The following is a 20,886-nucleotide window of genomic DNA, read 5'->3' as shown; positions in this document are numbered from 1 at the left end:
GTCCTTGATTTACTTTTGGTGATGTCACTCAAATGCAAGCCTGATCAATAGTAGATGTTATTTTATGTTTGATAAGGATCTCTTAATGGTGAACTTAGTTGGTTTTCGTATAGTTGCACCAACGTATCCTCCTACGATTTTGTATATCTTAGGAAAAGTTTCTCATTCATGCATACGGTCTTTTCAAAATAAACTTCACAGGAAACAACAGGCAACAAAACAACTTAGTTTTCAGAAAAGGTCGTCGTAATATTACTATGGAAGTTACTGATGTACACAAGTTACGTGACAAATAAATCGCAGCTTGTCATTCGACACGGGGAACGTACAGCGGCCTCCTGGCTGAAAGCCCGCTGTCTGTTGAGCTGCACTGTGTGTTTTCAACATAACAGACCGGATATAAGGAGCGGACGTAGTCATCGTGACGTCACTCATCGGTTTGTGGACTGCTGTTAGGAAGCCTCGAGTTCGGTGATTTCGCCGTTGCCATCTTGGATTACCGCAGTTTTTTTGCAACCAATGAACGGAAGTGACGGTCACAGTCACAGTAATCCCCCCAAAGCATCCCCTGCTTTATGGTCTGTTTGACTCTAAATGGACAATAATGTACTAAATGAACATCATGTTGTATTGAAGAAGACTTGAAACTAGAGATTGAGACCATAAACTCATGTTTACAATGTTTATTGAGCCTGCAGACGGAAGATGAACATTTTTCATTTGCACAAACCTCCTACATTGCAAGGATACAAAGCCTGTGGAATATCGGCAAAGTTTCCTTTTAAATAAGGTTCTAAAGCCCCTCCAGCCAAAGATGTGTCTTTATATGTGTGTGTGTGTATATATATATATATATATATATATGTATATATATATATATATATATATGTATATATATATATATATATATATATGTATATATATATATATATATATATATGTATATATGTATATATATATGTATATATATATATATATATATATACGTATATATATATATATATGTATATATATATATATGTATATGTATATGTATATATATATATGTATATATATATGTATATATATGTATATATGTATATGTATATATGTGTGTATATATATATATATATATACATATATATATGTATATATATATGTATATATATATATGTATATATATATACACAGTATATGTACAGTATATATACAGTATATGTACAGTATATATATGCGCTACACAAACAGACAAGCATATCCATTATGGGATATAACATCTAATTTAATGTACAGTATAGTACAGCAATATGGCACAGAATATAAAATATAGTATACTAGTAAAACAATGATTAACAATAAATATATAGTATAATATATAATAAATGCTATGTGTATTTATTATACAATAATTTTACTTATTTTTCTGAGGAAAAACCATATAGGACAAATTAATAGTCAAAACGGTATTTTCATACAGCGATCAACATTTTTAGTGAGTGGACGTTTTACATTCATACATCCATTCGTTTGGTGGACAAACTGCGCAATGGAGGCACCGTTTCTGAATGACCATTGGCACGTCTGTACCGACGTTAGATATCTAGACGCTCTCTGAGAGATGTCTCCATTGACCACCACCTTGTAACAGCAGGCAGCAAACTAAGGCTGAGAAGAGCAGGCCCACCACCCAAAGGAATGTCTGCATGCTGAAAGACCCGTCCAGAAAGACACATTCCAAATACAAGTCCTGCTCCCCTGAGGATGTGCCATTGTCGTTTTTGTTACGCCACAAGCTCGACTCTGTTGCCACCTCAACTTTTCACACAGGACACTTCATGACCTAATAGGCAGATTGTTGCGTATCTGAGCACATTCAATCTCCCAAGAGGATGAACCTTTTTTAAAGACGTATGGCCTTTCCTCTACTGTAGTGCCACCCTAAGGACAAATTACACTAGTTGAAAGGGTGTTAGAATAACAGAACTGTCTTGTGGTGTAACGAAAATTGGCAGCCCTTAAGGGCCTCGAGTAAGTTGACACTTGTGTTCCATTAAAGCTTCAAAGCAGTTCACAGCGAGCCTCAGAGAATAAAAGCCTCTCGGTGTGGTTGTCTTAAATTGCTTTGAATTGGCACGCGCTGTTGGTGGTTCATTTCTCCTGCAGTGTTTCATCTCCGTGTGTCTTTATTTTCTCAATGGTTTACTCACAAACACGAGTCGATTAGCTCTCCAGCAAACACGTGGCCTCTTCCGCCGGGAGCTTTATGGAGCAGAGTAGACAACAGCGGCCGATACGACATCTGGAGCTGCACCACTGCACCACAGACGGCAGAGGTGGAAAAACACGACGTACGTCATGTGTTGTTCTTGTTCTAAAGCACAGTGACAGATGTTTCAGTCCACGTGAAACAGAAATAGAAATCTTAAGAATTAGAGAAAGAATTGAACTTCCCACTAAAGAAATGTGAAGTCAGGGTACAAACTGAAATGCGAGACAAGTTTTGAATGTTGTCTTCCAACGCTATGAGCATTACAAATGAAATCCCATTCTCCTCCATTGTATTGGGGTGGAGACCGATTCTTTAAAAATCTGGATCTTGTGACCTCGATGTTAAAGCTGTTCTCCAGACAGATTCCATGGCCTGATACCTGTAGAAGTTCGGGATCACCCGACGAGGGTTTCATGAACATCACTGCAGTAAATACATGATCTTCTGGCATCGTGGTCACAATAATTCCACACACTCGATCCCCTCAGCACGAGCGGATGTGCTCAGCAACACGATGCGCTCACCCTGAGCTGTTACAGTGCTGTGAATACAGTCAAGCTTAGATTTGAGTTTTTAACACAATATACTCTGATGTCAGTCAGGCGGCTACCTCCGGTTCTGGCGAGTGAAGCCGATGCAGAAGTGTCTTAAAAGCTGCATTCTCTCTAGTGTCCATCAGGGGGCGACTCCTCTGGTTGTATAGAAGTTTATGAGAAAATGACTCTACTTCTCTCTTGATTTATTACCTCAGTAAACATTGTAAACATGAGTTTATGGTCTCAAGCTCTAGTTTCAAGTCTTCTTCAATACAGCATGATGTTCATGTAGTAAATTATGGTCCATTTAGTGTCTAATAGACCATGAAGCAAGGTATGCCATTAACATATTTTGATGATTATTGTGAAGTATCACATTAGAAACGCTCTATGAAAACGACAAAATTCAATAAAACTTCCTAAATTGTGCAAAAAAAATGTTAGACTCACTACAAGTGGTTTTTCCATTTGTCGAAAAAAGAGTTGATGTGCTCCGCCGAATAAATTCTGACATAGCAAACATTTCACTCACATGATCAGCTGTTTCTGCTGTCAGCATGTTCTCGGTTATATATTTGTATTGTTTTGGTCTCAGCATGAAACATGACCAAAGCATGACATGAAAGAACAACACACACACACACACACACACACACACACACACTGATCGCTCAGCACACCTCCTCCTACAGCACTGAGTGAGACAGATTGTCATTACGTGTAATTAACATGTCAGCAATTACTGTGAGATAAATACTTGTAATGGGCTGATGATGGTGCTGTACTTAGTTGATTAATAGAGCACTGACTTGTTTCCACATAAATGCACAGGCAGGCTGGCCTGAGGGCAGCACTCGGGGCCCGTGGAGTGATGGAAGCTGGTACAGAGGAGCTGCTGCTCAGCTGAACAACGCGTTACGTCTTCAGTGGGGTCCGGAGTCGGGTTTGCGCCAGAGACAGAACTTATTCAGATTCTCTTCATGTGTCCGTCGTAGCCGATTCAAGTCCACGGATCAATCGGTACAGAGTGAGGACTGGTAGAAGAGTCCTCACTCTGAAGAGGTGCCAGTTCACCTCCTGGGCACTGCCGACGTGCCCTTGAGTAAGGTACCCATCCCCCTGACTGTTCAAGGTGCTGTGTCATGCGGCAGCGCCACCAGTCTGCTATCTCTCCCCAGTAGTGATTGTGTACTGTGTGTGTAAATAAAGAAAATAACTACAGAGTGAAACTTATTTTCCCAAGAGAACTAATGAACTTTTGGGAAAAGTTAAGTGAAATTTCTCATCTTACTAAACAACACTCGGCTCACTGCGAGTCTTTGGCTTTATTTCCGCTGGTGTCTGGGGCCTCATGTTGTCTGCATACAAGATGGCTTCTAGCATTTTCTTTTGCATTTGCCAAGACACAAAAACTGGTAGCTTTCGCACAATTATTGAAAGCACAGACTCATGTAGCCTTTCTATTGACCAGTACGTCATTGTCTGCTTTAAATTAAGATCCAGATTCTAAAACACTAAACACGGTTATCTACATTAGACACACCATTCAAAACTAAAAGCGCCCAGAATGCACCTTTAAAAACATTATGAATAGGATTCCGTTTTGCTCTTTGGTGTGCACAACAGTTGAGGCTGATTTCGGAGGAAAATGGAGTAGCAGGTTGTAGTTGCAGTATAATGTATTCTGTTTACAGTACAAAACAGTAACTATGGTCGTTTCATCCTAAGGTGAATAGAGTAACAAAAATGACATTAAGACAATGATTTTTTTTGTATATGGAACAAATAGAAAAAGTAATAAAAGTAACACCTGAATGTGTGTTTTGGGTGTTTTCTTTCCACAAGTCTGAATGACGTGTTATGGAAGTGAGAATGCCAAAGACTCCTGATAATAGTGTTTTATATGAAGACAGTCAGTAGGAAGAGCTTTTCATGTGGTGTTTCTGTGTACAGCTGTGATGCAGAAATACCACTTGAGAAGAGTTTTGAATGAGGTGTTTGCTTTTGCAAGAGAAGTAAGATATTTTGTGTATATGCGTTTGTTTAACATATTGCTCTCGTATAGCGTTGCTTGTTAAGTGATTTTATAGTGTTATTTTTATCGTGCTTTTAGTGGATAACCTGCACCTCACTGAAGCAGTAACTAAACCTAGAATGTTTCCTTCACGTCATCCTTGCCAAACCATTTCATTCATTCAACCTTGAATAAGAATGAAAGTGACCACTGGTTCTAAAGAAAGAGACACACAGCAGGCAGAGACCAGACCCGAGTTTGTGTCTTCAAATGTTGGCTTCTTTTTCCAATTGTAACCATGATACACATTACAATAGTGTCATCGAAAGCCTGGACAGGACATTCAACTGCACTAACATCCCTCTACTAATTACTACATGGAATCTCCTGCAACGTTAGCTTAGTGCTCTGGTACCCCAGGGACTCTTTTAGCCTGGAGAGGAGACACAACAAAGGGAAGTGACTTGAACACAAACATTACATTTTATCCTCAGTCATCATTCTGGCCAAGGTAAAAACTACAGCGAGCACATTATGTTGAGATAATCCAACTCTCCAAACTAAGTGTACGTTTATCTTTACCATTCTAAAACATTTAACCCTTTGAGTGTCTTCTTGCTTGAAGCAGTCCTGTATACAAAGTGCTATGTAACAGAGAGGGTCTTCATTATACTCAGACTACAGACACGTTTTTACATCCAATGCTTACATTTTTCAATGTTCTAACTGGTGATAGAATTCACCAACTGGAGAGTCGGATCAGAAAACGTACAGCTGGACATATTGGACGGATGGTTTCAGCAACCACACTGGTATATTTTATTTGATCACGTAGTGTACCGCTAATACTGGTATTCATTTTTCTCATAGACTGTAAATCTGAAGTTAACGTAATCACCGGGATGTTGCCCATTGGTTTGTGAACTACTGTTTTGGCCCTGAAAAAAGGCACTTGGGAACACTTGTGCACTATGACGGCTTCGCTCTCAATTTTGAGTGTACAGATAACACCACTGTTCTCTGTTCACTATTCTAAAGCAGCTGTTCTAACCCACTTGGCTGGGGCCCACTGTGAGCCTCAGAGCGCCATCTAATGGGCCAAAAGGTTACAAATATTTTTGGGGTAAGTTACAAAGCTAGTTACTGTTATATCTAAATATGCTCAAAAATTCACATTCATAAAAAATAAAACAATGCGTAATTTCAATGACCAGTTATGTTTGAATATTGTAGTGCTAATCACGACACACGATCAGCCAGAGCATGATGCCCCTAAAGCATCCCCTGCTTTATGGTCTGTTTGATTCTAAATGGACCATAATTTACTAAATGAACATCATGCTGTATTGAAGAAGACTTGAAACTAGAGATGTAGACCATAAACTCATGTTTACAATGTTTACTGAGGTAATAAATCAAGAGAAAAGTAGAGTCATTTTCTCATAGACTTCTATACAACCAGAGGAGTCGCCCCCTGGCACTTTTATAGAACCGGAGGTTGTTGCCTGCACACAAATTACCCAGAGTGCTTTGTGTTGGTGCCACCACAACTACTTTAAGATTGCTGCCTAATTTTCCACTAAACTTTCCAACTGCTCAGATACATCACACAGGACTTTATACACGCAGACGTTATAAAAACGTGTTTACAAGGACGTCAGCTGCTGCTGATTTCCCGAGAAACAGTTTTACAGATCTCTTTGACAAAAGCTGCTCGTTAAAATCATAGAAATGACGGAAGTCAATGTGTGGGGCACATGTCATCAAACAGGCTCCGCTGCTCTGACACTCATATCCTCTTGTATGCATGTGTTGCGTTATATTTACAGGCAGTGAGTGGCATCTGATGGTTAAGAACATCAAACCTCCTCTTTTCTTTGCGTCTGTGTTGTAACACAGCTCCTGGCAAATTAGCAGAATGAGCTGTTAGGGAGTTTGTTGATTAGACTTCATGCATGGCACCGTGGTCTGATTAACCTGCTATAGCAATATAGGCCCTGGGGTAAAAATTAGCTGTGGACAGCAGATAAAGATGAGATTAAATCCATCCATTATCTTTAACGACTTATCCTGTTCAGGGTAGCTGAGGGGGGGGGGGGTGAATCAACCATTCATACCTACAGGCAATTTAGAGGAATCAATTAACCGTGCTGCATGTCTTTGGACTGTGTGGACATTCAAACTCCACACAGAAGGGGCCGTCCAGCCCTGGAATCGAACCCTCGCCCCTCTCGCTGTGAGGCGACAGTGCTAGCCACCACCACACACCAAGTTAAATTCTGCAAATGTTACATTCTAATACAAAGGAATGTAAGTAAGACAGTAAGGAAAAACTCTGACTGATGGCGTGGGAGTGCTGGTGGAGACCAAACCAGAGATAAAAAGGATATTAGGATATATCTCTCATCACAGTTGAGTGGGTACCGAGAGTCAGGACTTTTTATGGAACATTTGACATCTTCATATTTTAACTTTGAAAAGTGTGTGTAGGGCCAACCAAAACAATACAGGTGTTGATTGCCATTATCCTGTAGATAAACTCAAGTATTTCTTAGTCTAAGATAAGATATGATGTTAGGGAGATCAGAGTTGGCTGTCACATCCTTTAGATATCACTATTATATCTGCTATATGGCTAAATATATATGGCTGCTGTTGAATATATGTTGCTACTGACATTTTCAGAACTGAAGTCAGAGGTCAACCTCAGGGACACTTAATAACTTTAAATGTTCTTCATGTCAAAATGTAAATATCAAGCGTCAACCGTCCATTTGTTTTTTGAACGCAGTAAGTTAACGTAAAGACACTCCACTCCTTTAAACTCCAGTAAAGGGAATCTATCAAGGAGTTTTGGAAGGAATCTCTCCTGCTGTATGTAATTCCAATATTTAAAATCATTCCTATTGTATGGTAACTTTATTTCAGCTGTTTTCTTGTCCTCTGAGCAGCTCTGCATTCTGACCTGTCCTGTGGTTTTCTTGGTGAGCTTCATCTTTTGACCACAGGGCGTCAGGACCGGCCACTACATGGAGGTGGACTTCCATCTTCCCCTTCACTGAAGAACCTCCATCAAAATAAATGTGTTTTTTTTTGTTGCTCTGATTAAAAGGATTTTGATAATTGTGGAAACGGAAAAGAAAAATGTAAAGGTATTAAATACTGAACCGAATGAAATGAACAGGTTTCCATGGTGGCCTGATATTACTCACATCAATAACATTGTTCAGTTTTGATAAACGCCAGTGCGTGGATCATCACCTTTTTAAATCAGTGATTTATCTTTAGAAATACACACATTATTTTTCTTTTGAAATCTATTTTATTTGACCATCGTTCAGTTCTTTTAGAAACGTTGAAGCATTGCTGATGGTGTATCTGCTGCACATCTGTTGTTTTCTGAACTCAAACAACTTTGATTTTTTCCTGCGATTTGTCCCATGAATGAACTACATCAAATAGTAATGTGTGTACCCATTAATGTACCAAGCAACCTCTGTATTTATAATATGGACTGGAGGACGGGTCTGTAGAATGTGGCACTTCTGATTACCCCCCCCCCCCCCCCCCCCCCACACACACTTTTAATTGAACCCGACCCGCGCGCATCTTTCCATATATTTCATTTCCCGTTAATAAAAGCCTCCTCCCGCCGCTCATACATCACGACGATTCCTATCTGCGGAGCAAACTGCTGAATGCAGCACGAGCCAAAGAGCAGACAGCTGATGACTTTATATTGCTTTTCACACAGCTGATCTCAGGCCCGCGGCGCAGGGCTGATCAATCTGCGGTGCTTTATTTGAAACCGCCGGATACATCGTCTGCGTCTCATATCATACCCGTTTAGAACCACGTGATGCTATCTGTGGGTAACATTCAATAATATAACGTGAATATTTATTCGTATTGTGAATGCGCGTCATTATGCAAATTCTACATCAGGCTGCACGTGCAGATTTAATCTGGGTTCCAATAAAACAGCAGATCGTCAGCTGGTTCTCGTCGGGATCGGTGAGTTGATATTGATACACTGAGCTTAGACCAAAGGCCTGCCGTTCAAACCCAAATAGAAATAAAAGATACATAAAAATGGATACATTTATGGATTCTAGCAGCAGTAACATGTCCATACACTGGGAGGGAATGCGTATAAAACACGTAAATATTTATATTTGATATCATGGTGCGGCCATGAAATACACCTGAATATTTCAGCAGTAAAGTCTCCAAATTATTTGTCATTATTTTAAATTTTCATATTTAGAAATTCTGTTAAATGTGAAACTATCCTTTCAGTAAACGGAATATCCTAACATGAATTAGAGGCACAGGGTCAGGACCCTCTTTGATATTCTGGATCGTCTCCCCTCTTCGGGGCCTTCAGTGGAGACAGTCTGAGAAGACAGGGTTCGTGGTTCTATAATATGTTGTCCGAGTAGACTGATAGACTATTGTTCCATGTGATGGGGTCACGAGTTGTTATTACTTCATACTATTTAAGATGCTGCTGGTCTAAATGCTGCCATACAGTACAGAAATAATGAACCCCTCACTTTTAATTGCTGTAGTGAAATTGAGTCTAAAACCCAGATGCCCAGAACCCGGACAGCAGGTATATGACCTCAGTGTCATCACCACTGGAATGTGTTGTAGATACAGGAGCATGCTGGTTTCATTTCTCCTGTAATTTGAGGCCCAGTGTCATTCCGTGATGTTGAGCTTGTATGTGGATACTTGATGTGATTTGACAGAGCAGCATTCGGGAGGCCTGCATGGACTCACTGTGCAGCTTCTCGTGGAGGCGGATCCATCCGGACCCTCGGGCACCAATACCGCTGCAGCGCGGCGGAGACGGCGCTCGGCGGAGGCCAGGGGGGAGGGCTTCTATCTCCGCCGCAACCCTCTTTGAAAGAGCGGCTCATCGAGGTTAGAATCGCTGGACCCTCTTCGGTTCACACCTCTGGATTTACACCAGCTGCTGGTTCTGTCCTCGTCTTCCCCGGAGACCGACATCTCGCTTGGCTTGTTGTTTTTTCAACTTCGCGGATTTTACAAACTCACTATTGCTTCGTTGTTGTAGTTTTTGCCGCTGCTCGAGGCTTTGTGTGGGATCTCTCACGCGGACCGGGAATCTCACGGTTTGTGGAAGTTGCAAGAAGTCCGGAGCGTGCGGAGAGGCGCGTGCGGGCCGGCGGTCACCGCGCTGCTGTTTGAGGATGCTGAACGACATTAAGATAGAAGACCGTCTGCGGACCGATGCGGGCTCTCTGGATGTTATGATCGGTGAGTCCACATCCTCTCCTCTCTCTGCTGGAAGAGTGCAGAGTCTTTTCCCTTTCTTTTCTTTCTTTGATGACGTTGTAGCAGATCTCCACTCAGCTCTAAGCTTTGGCTTTTAATAATAATATTAATATATATAGTTATTATTATTAGTAATATATCTCTATATAAGTATAAATATGTGTTTATATATGTATGTATACTGTATATAAATACAATCATTATTGATTTTATTATTAGCCTGTAGTGGGGAGAGAGCTGAATGGAGATCTGCTGTAACGTCATCAGTCGGATAACACACATCATGTCAGGAAGTCGTTATCAGATCAGCTCATTTAGATTTTAAATCTCTACGGGATTCTCCTGGATACAAAATGAATGAAGGTTACATTAAAATAAAATAAAGTTCGATGTTGTATCTCGTCTTCAGTTCAATTCTTCTGTGCAGCTCGTCAGAAATGTCTTGTCTCGTAAGAAATCTTATGATAGTTTTTTGTGCGTTTTTGCGTTGTTGTTGTTGTTGTAGTAAAATGGGACTGCAATCTGCATTTCGTTGTGCAATTACCTATTTCCCCTGTTATATTTTATAGGTGGTGATGCTTTTTTTAAGAGAGGGTACTTATGTATTGAATCAAGAATTAATATTTTTTTCTCACCCAGATGTTTCAAATCTCCAAACTGCACGACGCATTATATATAATGTTAATGTCTATAGCATCGGAGGAGTTCAATGCTCAGGCCTCGGCTATATAGAAATATAACCGATGTTATTGCTTCTTAATCTATTGCTAAAGGCCCGCAGCAGGTATATGATGAATGTTATCTTTGCTCTTCGCCATATTATAATGGTGAGCGACAACAAACGAGGGGGAAACACACTGTGTTTATGTACTTATTCATAAGGCCGAAATAGTGCAATTAAACGAGCGAACACGAAAGGAAACCCTTTAAATGAATTCGCTCCGCGCGCCGAATGACGGCGACGCTCCACGACCTTTCTCCTCCTCTGTGTTTTATACGAACCACATCGCAGCGTTTCATTTGTCTCCCCCTTCCTCTCCGTCAGGCGGGGACTCTCTTCAGCGGGCCGTGTGCGAGGGCTGCACGCGGGTCATCTCCGACCGCTTCCTGATGCGGGTCAACGACGCGTCCTGGCACGAGGAGTGCCTGCAGTGCGCCGCGTGCCAGCGGCCGCTCACCGCCACCTGCTACTTCAGAGACACGAGACTCTACTGCAAGACCGACTACCAGCAGTAAGACGCTCTCTGTCCTCCGCACAGCACGCGCTCGGGCTCGCTGGGGCCTCCGGGGCGGAATGTGTGTTTGGGGTCGGTCGGGAAAGGACATTTCCAGTAGCTTAGCTTGTATTTAAATTTTAAAATACTGTCGTGTTGTGGCGTTTGAGCCGCGTACTAACGGCTGGTGAGGCCTATTCAGAAACACGTAGGCCTACGTTCAGTGTCAAGTGGAGCTGTGTTTCTCTTCACTTTTACCGCGAAACAGTTTAAGACTTTGTTTCTCTCCACAACAGCTGAACAAGAATCAGATCTGCTGTGCAAAGAAACTCACGGTGAACCGAGGATTTTAGCTTTAAAAACTACTACGTGTGAATTGATGAAGTTGGCATAATTTATTTTGGGACTATTTTGTTCTTTACGCAAATGGCGTAATTCACAGATCCGTTTGATGACTCCAGGAAAACAAAGGCAGCCGTGGCCGTTTCTCTGTGGGCATAATCATATATTTTTTTATCCACCGACTGTTCTTTTGAATTATAATACCTACATTTTAATGCCAGATATTAAAAAGCAAATGTATTTTTATTTGTGAAAGCACGAGAAAATGAGCTACTGAAATCTAATAATCATGCAGTTGAGCAAATAAGAGGTTGCGTTAATAATAACCGGCAAAGCACACACTGATTGCATTACTTCTGGATGACTTTATGAAACATGAAAAGTCATTGATCTTAATGCGTCGGCCTAGTTACATTCATTGGGAATGAATGGGGGCTTTAAAACATGCATTGATTGCTTTAGTTATGGCATAACTAATAATAATGTTGTACAGTAAGCAGGATGAGGTTATGTGCAGCTGCAGTGTGCTGTGGTTAAAAGGCTGTTTGGAGCTTTGAGTGGAGCACCTGCATGCAGGTGTTGTGTTATTACAATATGGGCCTCCATAGGCTTTAATACACCTTAACACACACACTGTGCAGCTCAATGTAGCAACCTAACAATCCACAACAGCTACCAGTAAGAAACATCCTAGCACCCAGCTCCAGTTTGCTGATTATGTGTATTTGTGTTTTAAAGTCCTATTTTTAGGAATATGATGAAAAAGGCACAGAAGAGTGATAAGTTGTGAGCAACATGAGAGTGGTGTAGGCCTATTTGATGTGGTGCAGCTGGGTGGTCTTGCCTCTTGAGTTTTTTTTCCCAGACAGCCTGTGCAGCGCTGACAGCGGGCCGTCTGACTGTCACATCATCTCTCTGCTGGGTGTCTCTGTGAGCCTGTCTGCTTTTCTTCGAGGGCCTTTTGTCCCGTATAGTGCTGGAGCTCTAAACACTCGCTGCCATGCGTCACCGCTGCGTGCCGGAGGTCCGCTGGCCACAATGGGCACCATGCATCTCCCACACAGCATCGTCCCAAACACTGAATTTCACAACACAGATTGACCTTTAACCCTTTCCCCTTATTTGTCAATGTTTCAGTTTGTTTTTGTAACACCAACTGAAAAAAAAATCAATTGTTAGATATGATGCAGATGAGGAAGATTGAAATAAAAAGTGTACCAGGTTTAATATTAAACCCTGGAACCAGCACAAGACTTAAAACCAACAAGTGCTAAAACAAGCGTGAGGTCAAATATAAATCAATGAGAAAAATACAATTTAACAACCAGAATAAAGCCAAATATGCAATATGCTATGAGACAAAAGAAAGGTCAGCTAAAAGTTTAAAGATTTTCTTATAAAGTAAAAAAATAAATATACAAGAATGATGTAAATTTATGATAAAATGCTATGTTTTGCCACAATAAAATCAAAATGAAATCCAATCAAATAAGTCAAACAAATGTACAAAAATAAAAGCTTAGATGAATGTATTTGAAATGTTTATCTTTTGAAATGTAGATGTTACCAAAATAAAACTAAGATTTCACCAAGGGCATAGTGAAATATAAATTTACATTTTAGCTTTTTTTATAGTGAGACATTGTAAACTAAACCCCAATATACCAAGCAATAATAATAATAAAAAAAAGATTAACAAAAATGAATCGTGGTGGTCTGATTAGTTTCAGTAAAAACATAAAGTCTCCATTTCTCAAATATTCAACTTAAGGCTTTAATTGTTAAAAATGTCACTTCTCTGAGGGCCAACTTTTCTTTACTGGCATTAAAAAAGCAGAGACGAATTCTAAGTGACAGCCGTAGTGTGTTGGATATTTTACATTTGATGCAAGTAAATAAACAAATAACGAAATGATGAAGGAGAAACCCAACAAACTGTTAAAAACACTTCAAGACGTGGACATAAAGTAAAATGCCCCAAATCCTTCAAATGTATTTATTTTAGCCACTTGCAAATTTAAAATAATTCCATGAGTGACAAAAATACTAATAATGTGGTTGAAACAAAAATAAATATATGTTTTATTATTTATTGATCCTGCGGCTGTGTTTTGATCGTCATGCGTCACCAACACTGACGGCCAACTGGCAAACAAATGTCTCTCCTTGATGTGAGAAGCAATAAAAGCATCAACGTTGTGCAGTATTAGAAATTTGACACTAAAAACCATAATTTATAATGAATGCCACATCATTTTTATTTCTTAGAGGAAATGGTAGCACTTCATAAATGAAATACAACAAATGAGTGAATGTGAAGGTGCAGAGGAGACGTGATATTATAATGTCCCTAGAATACGCTGCAGTGTGCTCTAAACCAGGGTTTCCTAAAACTATTTGAAAAAAAAAAAAAAAGACAAACCGTCTCAACCCAATTCACAAGGCCTCATCTATAAATCATGAGACAAGCGTTTTTTGATTGGAAGAGATTTAACATTTGATTAATCACAACTTTGTTTCATGCGTTATTGAAAACAATTACACATGTTCAACACTTTGTAAGTGAGACAGAATAAATGCATTTAGGCCAAGTTAACAGGCTGCCTCGTTCTTTTAGTTTCCTCTCATCAGTCTGACAAACAGAATGCATGCTAGCCTCTCATATTAGATTCAGTGGTACAACTATCGTAACAATACGAACATTCAGGCTCCCTCATGTGGCCCAAAAGTGTACTGCAGATATACATTTTAAATAAAAGACTATGGAAGAAATTTATTTGGCGACCCCCAAAAAAATCCTGTGCGATCCACCTGTGGGAATGACCGTTGTAAACCATTTATTAATTGCCTACATACTGTTAATAGATGGTAAAAAGCACAGCGTTACTCTACCTGTACAGTTGTGCTTGCTTCCTGTGTGAGTGCTACAGTCTTTGTTGACTGCCGGGGCATCGTCTTATTAAATGTTGTTTTTTAATCAAGTGCAGCTCAGGATCAGGGTCAGAGTTAGGGAGGATTTCTCTCGGGCTACCGCCTCGCTGTTTTATACTGTGTATTAAATTGCTTCCCTCATCTTCCTTCGCCATTCAGGGAGAAAAAATATTGATGTAACGGCAATAAAAGGAGTGACCGAGGGTTTAATCACGGCTCTTCAGTCCTCACAGACTCAGCCTTAGAGGAGGTGAGCTCTACTGCTCTGTAGCTTGTAGGGTTATGGTCATGTTTTTACAACCTGGAAAGTAAAAAACATATTATCAGTAGTCTCAAAGCGCTTACAAACACAGTTACATTTACTCCCTATAAAGCATACGGACATTTATTCAAAATCTGATTTATTATACATATCCACGATTTCTATTGAACTCCTCAATAAAACATGGCTCACTGGGTTTTTAGTTTTTAGTTTTAAAGGGAACATGTAACTCATTTTCAGGTTCGTACTTGTATTTTATTATGAAATCTTTTCTGTTTTTTTACACACACATGTGGGGTATTTGGAGTGTCTACCAACCAACGAACTGTGAAATAAGACAACCTTGTCCTTTTTTTGTGGGCTGCCTAGATCAGGAAACGTGATGCACCCACACATTCAGATGTGGCTCCCTGCGATTAATCGTGATTAATGGCATTGTTATGCGCAAAATTCAATAATGAATTCAAAAGTAGTCTATTGCTCACTTTTATTTTAAAAGTACTGCTATATGAACAAAAGTGCAATAACTTTTGGTTTGCAAACACTTTAAAGAAATCAGGTGCTTTTTAACAGCAGTATTCCCTTTACACAGTAACAGTTACAATACAGTTCTAATGATTCTGATCATAGATATTCAGCCGGTATTCACAACTTTATTTCCATGTGTGTAATAGATGCAATTTAAATATACACCTTTAAAACTGCAAACCTATCTATGTCATGTTTTTTTTATTTTTTTGTTTGTTAAATTCTCAGTAGTGATAACTAAATGATATGCTTATTATACATATTCCAAACAAAAACACTTTAAAAACAAAAAAAAAAATAATTTGAATGAATCATTTCTTTTTTGCTTTTTTGGTCAGACACATATTCAGGTATTTGTTATAAATGTACGTTGGTACATAGAGGGTGATAAAAAGCTGTACAGGGAGGGACTTAGGGCCCAGGGGAATGTAGGTGAAGCATGGGAACCTGGAGGGAGTCTATACAGTGCATGTGGAAGTTATGCTAATAAAGAGTTGCACACAAACACTACACAGCTGTTCACCGCTCGCTTCTTGTGTTAAAAATGTCGGCTTAATAATATAATTAATTAATTAATGCGCGATAAAATAATTGTCGGCATTAATTAATGCGTTAACGCGTTAACTTGCCCAGCCCTAATATATATAGATATACGTATATATATATATATATACGTATATATATATATATATATATATATATATATATATATACGTATATATATATATATATATATATATATATATATATCTATCTATATAAGAAGTACACAAAGTCATCGTGACGTCACCCATTGGTTTGGCCTTTGCCATCTTGGATTACGGCCATCACCATGTTTTTTTTGGCAACCAGTGAACTGAAATGACCATATTTGGAATGCGGAGGAGTGACATAGGTGGCGTCAGCGACCTGTCAATCACAGTTAGCCCCGCCCTAAAGCATACCCTGCTTTATGGTCTGTTTGACTCTAAATGGACCATAATGTACTAAATGAACATCATTCTGTATTGAAGAAGACTTGAAACTAGAGATTGAGACCATAAACTCATGTTTACAATGTTTACTGAGGTAATAAATTAAGAGAGAAGTAGAGTCATTTTCTCATAGACTTCTATGCAAAAACTAAAGTTAGCTTGAGGCCACAAAACCACATAGTTGGGTTCAGGAAACCAGTAATAAATGTGTGTCTTCACATCTACACATTCAGTGTAGAGTTGAAGGTCCTGTGTTTGTTGGACCCATCCACGTCTGATTTTTGGAGCTGTTATGTGTGTTTAGCTGAACAGCTGATGAACTCATACAAAAGCGTCATCTTCATAAGCTCATGTGAGGAGATGTCATTCTGTGGAGAGTGTATGGAGGATCTTGTGACCTGTAAAATACAAATAAGCAAAGGCACAAATCCACAACAGCTCATTACGCATAAGCAATATGTTGAGACTATTAGATAGATATTTGGTGGTATATTAATTGATATTGACATCAGTATGCTATTTTTTGTCAGTGCTAGTTATGTTAGTTTTGTGTGAAGTTGAATATTTATATTATAAATCAAAGTGAATGATTATTGTTTTTCAGTTTTCTTTTTGTGAACGATTCCCATGAAAAGGCCAAAACTAATGTGTTAGTCCGTCTCTTAATACGTTCTGACTTCCCTACCCTGTCAGTGGGTCTCAGCCCCAAACCCACCTTTAAAAGCGGCTCACAAATATATAGTTTCATTATAAAATTCTATGTATTTTCCTAAAACACCTGTCCTTTGTAGTTTTTTTGAAATGTCACTCAAACAGGGGGAAATAGTGCATTTGTTGGGTACTATTTTAAGCTGAGGATTAATCCACATTTGGTGCTTTAGTGAGTGTTTGGGTTCAGCATGTTTGTTCATGGACCCAGTGCAACAGTGTGGCCCACTGATGTGTTTTACACAACAATGGTGCTTGACTGCACAAGAGGAAGAAGAACTATCAGGCTGTGATCCACGACCTGGTTGCTCTGGTTGACCCTCGGGTAAACACCGTTAGCTCTGACAGCAGCTGTTGTCAGTGTTTTCACTGTTTGCGCTGTTAGCATCGTTAGCTTCCAGCCGCCGGCTCAGCCGCCGCCATGTTGAGAACCGCGTGGAGGCAATCCCTCTGCTCTGAATATCGTATTGAGAACCTTTATGGTTTCGTGATTGTCTTTCAGCCCTATGCAATCCAACGCCAGGGAGTTTTTGAGCGTTTTGAATCCCTGGTGTTAACAGCCAGCTGGTAACATAAAAGCTGGTCGTGGCTAAAAGGTAACCCGGGAGTTGCAAAACTTTCACGAGATGGTTTAGGTTAGGCATTTATCTCGAATGGTTACAGTTAGGATTGGTTGTTTTTGCATATTTTTGCAACTTGTGGGTGACCTAAATCTAGACACAACCCCATCTACCTACTCTTCTTATTGTATATACCCCATTCAGATCAAAGTAGCCTCTCACGGCATGCTGTCGTTCTGTCTCTTCTACATACTTTTTCATTCGTTAACAATATAGTGCGTGTGTGTGTGTGTCTCATGGATTCACGCAAATTAATGATTTAAAGAAAAAAATGTTGTAGTGGGCTACTGATTCAGATGGATAACCAGTTTCCAAACAGTTTTGGAAGTCTGTTATGTTGAAAGATGCTAACACAGGCGCTAAAAGCGGCTAACTCATCATCTTCCACTGAAACTGTCCTGATTCCTTCTCCTCTTCTCTTTGACTTTGTAGGTTTCGTCGTCGTACATTGGTTTTGCTCCCTGCCCTTGTGTGTGAGCCCTCCATTATTCATTTCTAAACAGGGACGTATGTGGGATGTGTCATTGTAAAACGGAGCAGGTTTATTTTATTAGAAACCAGAGGACCTGCTGTGTTCAGCATTAATCAAAGCAGAGACCCCTTCAGGTGAGGATCCAGGAGTAAATCCTGGACCCAGACACAGCGGGCTGTCCGGGAGTCTAAATACACTCCCGTCCCCCCCGAGAGCAGGGGGCAAAGAAAAGAAGAGGGGGGGGCGTGTACAAAGTCAACCCAAAGCAACAACACAGGAACCAGCGGGAGCTCCTTAAAGCGCTGTTCTGTTTGGATACCACAGCTGATCAACGGCCCAGCTCAGCGCTACAAAAACAAGCCCTCGTGAAAACTTTGCAGATTGGGTTTCATCACCTCTCCAGACTCCTGCCCCGGCAGCCGCAGGTTGTCCTCCTCCCACAGTCTCCAACATCAGCTAACTACAATGATTTATGCTACCGGTCCTCTGACCCCACCTTGACTTCAAACACAGGCAACATGAGTTGCCTGTGTTTGGCACAGTCTGTGGTCGTGGCTCTTAAGGGGCAGTGGAGGGAGTTTTCAGCTCACAGAGCGTCAGGATACGGTTACTGTCTGAGGAAAACACAAAATCAGACTATTTTCTATTGAAATAAGGGATAAATTAAGTCAAAATGAAGTAAAACGTGATATATCGATTTGGATCAATGAAAAAGTCATACCGGTGCATAGCCGAAACAACTGCTGTCGCTCTTCAACAGGCAACTACATATATTGTTCGCCGCTACAGTCGGAGCTAGTTTGTATTGAGAGGGAACCCTAATCATGGTTATAACTTTATAACACAACAATTAATAACCCACAACTAACTCTCTTAAACACCATGACACAACAATTTGTGACACAAACAATTTGTAACACTAATAATTGTACATTTATAAAATTTCACCGCCGAACAGCATGCTGGGTACAGCTCGCTAGCTAGCCCGTTAGCTAGTCTGTTAACAGCTGGGAGAGGCTCCGTCGCTACAGTCACATTACTTAATGAACAGAAAAGAGCGATGCAGGAGGAACAAAGAGAGACCGGAGATGCACCAATAGAGTCTGTGCCCAAGAGAGGAGCTGTGTCTGCTGTATGGATGTGTTTTGGTTTTAAAAAATCCAACGTTTTGCGAGTTTGTAGCCACTGTTGATGCCGCTGGTGGTAACATGAGCAACTTACATCACCTCAGCAGAACATGTGAGTTATTTTCATGTGTGTAGTAGATGCAATCTGAAATGTACACTTTGAAAACTGCAAACCTATCTACGTCATGTTTTTATGTTTGGGTATTTTGGTTAGATACATATGCAACGCTGATTAGCGTGTAATATGTATAGTATTTGTTATAAATGTACGTTGGTACATATAGGGTGATAAGAAGCTGTACATGGAGGTTCTTAGGACCCAGGGGAATGTAGGTGAAGGAAGCAGGAAAAGACGGAAGACATGCCACACAAACAGCTGTTCACCGCTTGCTGCCCTTCTTGTGTTAAAAATGTCCGCTTAATAATTAAATGCGCGATAAAATTATTTTCAGTGTTAATTAGTTAATGCGCTAACGCAAAAACAAATGCCGCGATATACCGTGAAACCGGTAGAATCTTAATATTACCGTGAAACCACCAGAATCTTAAAAAATACCGTGATACAAATTTTTGGTCATACCGCCCAGCACTACGTAACTACCATAAATAAGAAACAACCACCCTTAGCTGACTTTCTTACATAATGCTACATAACTAGTGTAAAGTCAACGTCAGCTTTTTGAACACTTAGACTGTCTCGCTTGTATACTCGTTATCGTTCAACGTAACTCTGAATAACTGTTGCTCGATATACTATGTGAGTTGCTCTGATCGAATACAAAAAACGTCCACATTCAACGTACCCGTTGACTGTAGAAACTTACAGTGCACACAAAGTTAGAACATAAAAAACATATTTGTAAACTCGAAAGACTATAACACAAATGAAAAATCTGAAAACAATTTGACGATCATAATAATTGTCTCTATGAAGGTTGCACAGTGCACAGTTCATTGCTACATTTCAGATACATTTGATAACACTGTCCCTTTACACAGTCCTGTTGTTTTATCACACCAGGTCAGGTGTTAGTCATTTAGGAAGTGATCTGTGTTTCTTCCCGCTGACCTCAGAACAGCTTGGCATTCCTCTACCACACTGGGACAGACTCTAAAATTTGAGAGAGCCACAAATCATTAAGGGGCCGCAGGCAGTCTGTGTTGAATGCAGCCACTCTGAGAGGAGGATGATGATGAATCTGCATCTGAACATTTATGCACCCCATCAATCATACAGCATAGCCGTTTGAACCGATCCCTGGTCCACATACAGTGCTGAGTACAAAGAGGTGTGAATGACTTTCATTTCTTATTTTAGCTCCAGCTATTCTGAGATTCAGAGTGAGATGGCTGGTTGGTCAATGATAATATCTACACTGGGACATTGTGGGGGTTTATACGGCAACACAGAAAACTACAGGTCTTTTTAAAGTGAGCTGCATGTCAAAGTCCTCCATTTTAGTGTTCACATCAGTGTAGGGAGGCGACAACTAATGGCGAGGTGGTCGCGGTGCCGGATGAGCATGACCTTCATTGACTTACTATTAAGTTTAGCATCTTTATTAGTTGTAACTACGATCCCTCCCTAACCCTAACTAAGTTTTAG

At 40.1% G+C, this 20,886-nt stretch overlaps 1 protein-coding gene across 1 annotated transcript in view; it reads left to right on the top strand.

Moving 5' to 3' along the window:
• The first annotated feature begins 9,786 nt into the window (after positions 1–9,786).
• The window catches only part of LOC137868643 (LIM/homeobox protein LMX-1.2-like), a 43,781-nt gene continuing 32,681 nt past the window's right edge, over positions 9,787–20,886 (top strand). Inside the window, exons 1-2 of the mRNA XM_068705520.1 lie at positions 9,787–10,084; positions 11,148–11,334. Of these exons, the coding sequence (XP_068561621.1) occupies positions 10,018–10,084; positions 11,148–11,334 (254 nt within the window). The 5' untranslated portion in view covers positions 9,787–10,017. The remainder of the gene's footprint in view (positions 10,085–11,147; positions 11,335–20,886) is intronic.

Source organism: Cebidichthys violaceus, unplaced genomic scaffold (assembly GCF_023349555.1).
Source record: "Cebidichthys violaceus isolate CVI_PGR_0920_01 unplaced genomic scaffold, fCebVio1.0.p SCAF_12, whole genome shotgun sequence".
Classification (NCBI taxonomy): domain Eukaryota; kingdom Metazoa; phylum Chordata; class Actinopteri; order Perciformes; family Stichaeidae; genus Cebidichthys; species Cebidichthys violaceus.
The sequence above is the reverse complement of the archived record's forward strand: the minus strand, read 5'-3'. Positions and strand labels throughout refer to the sequence as shown.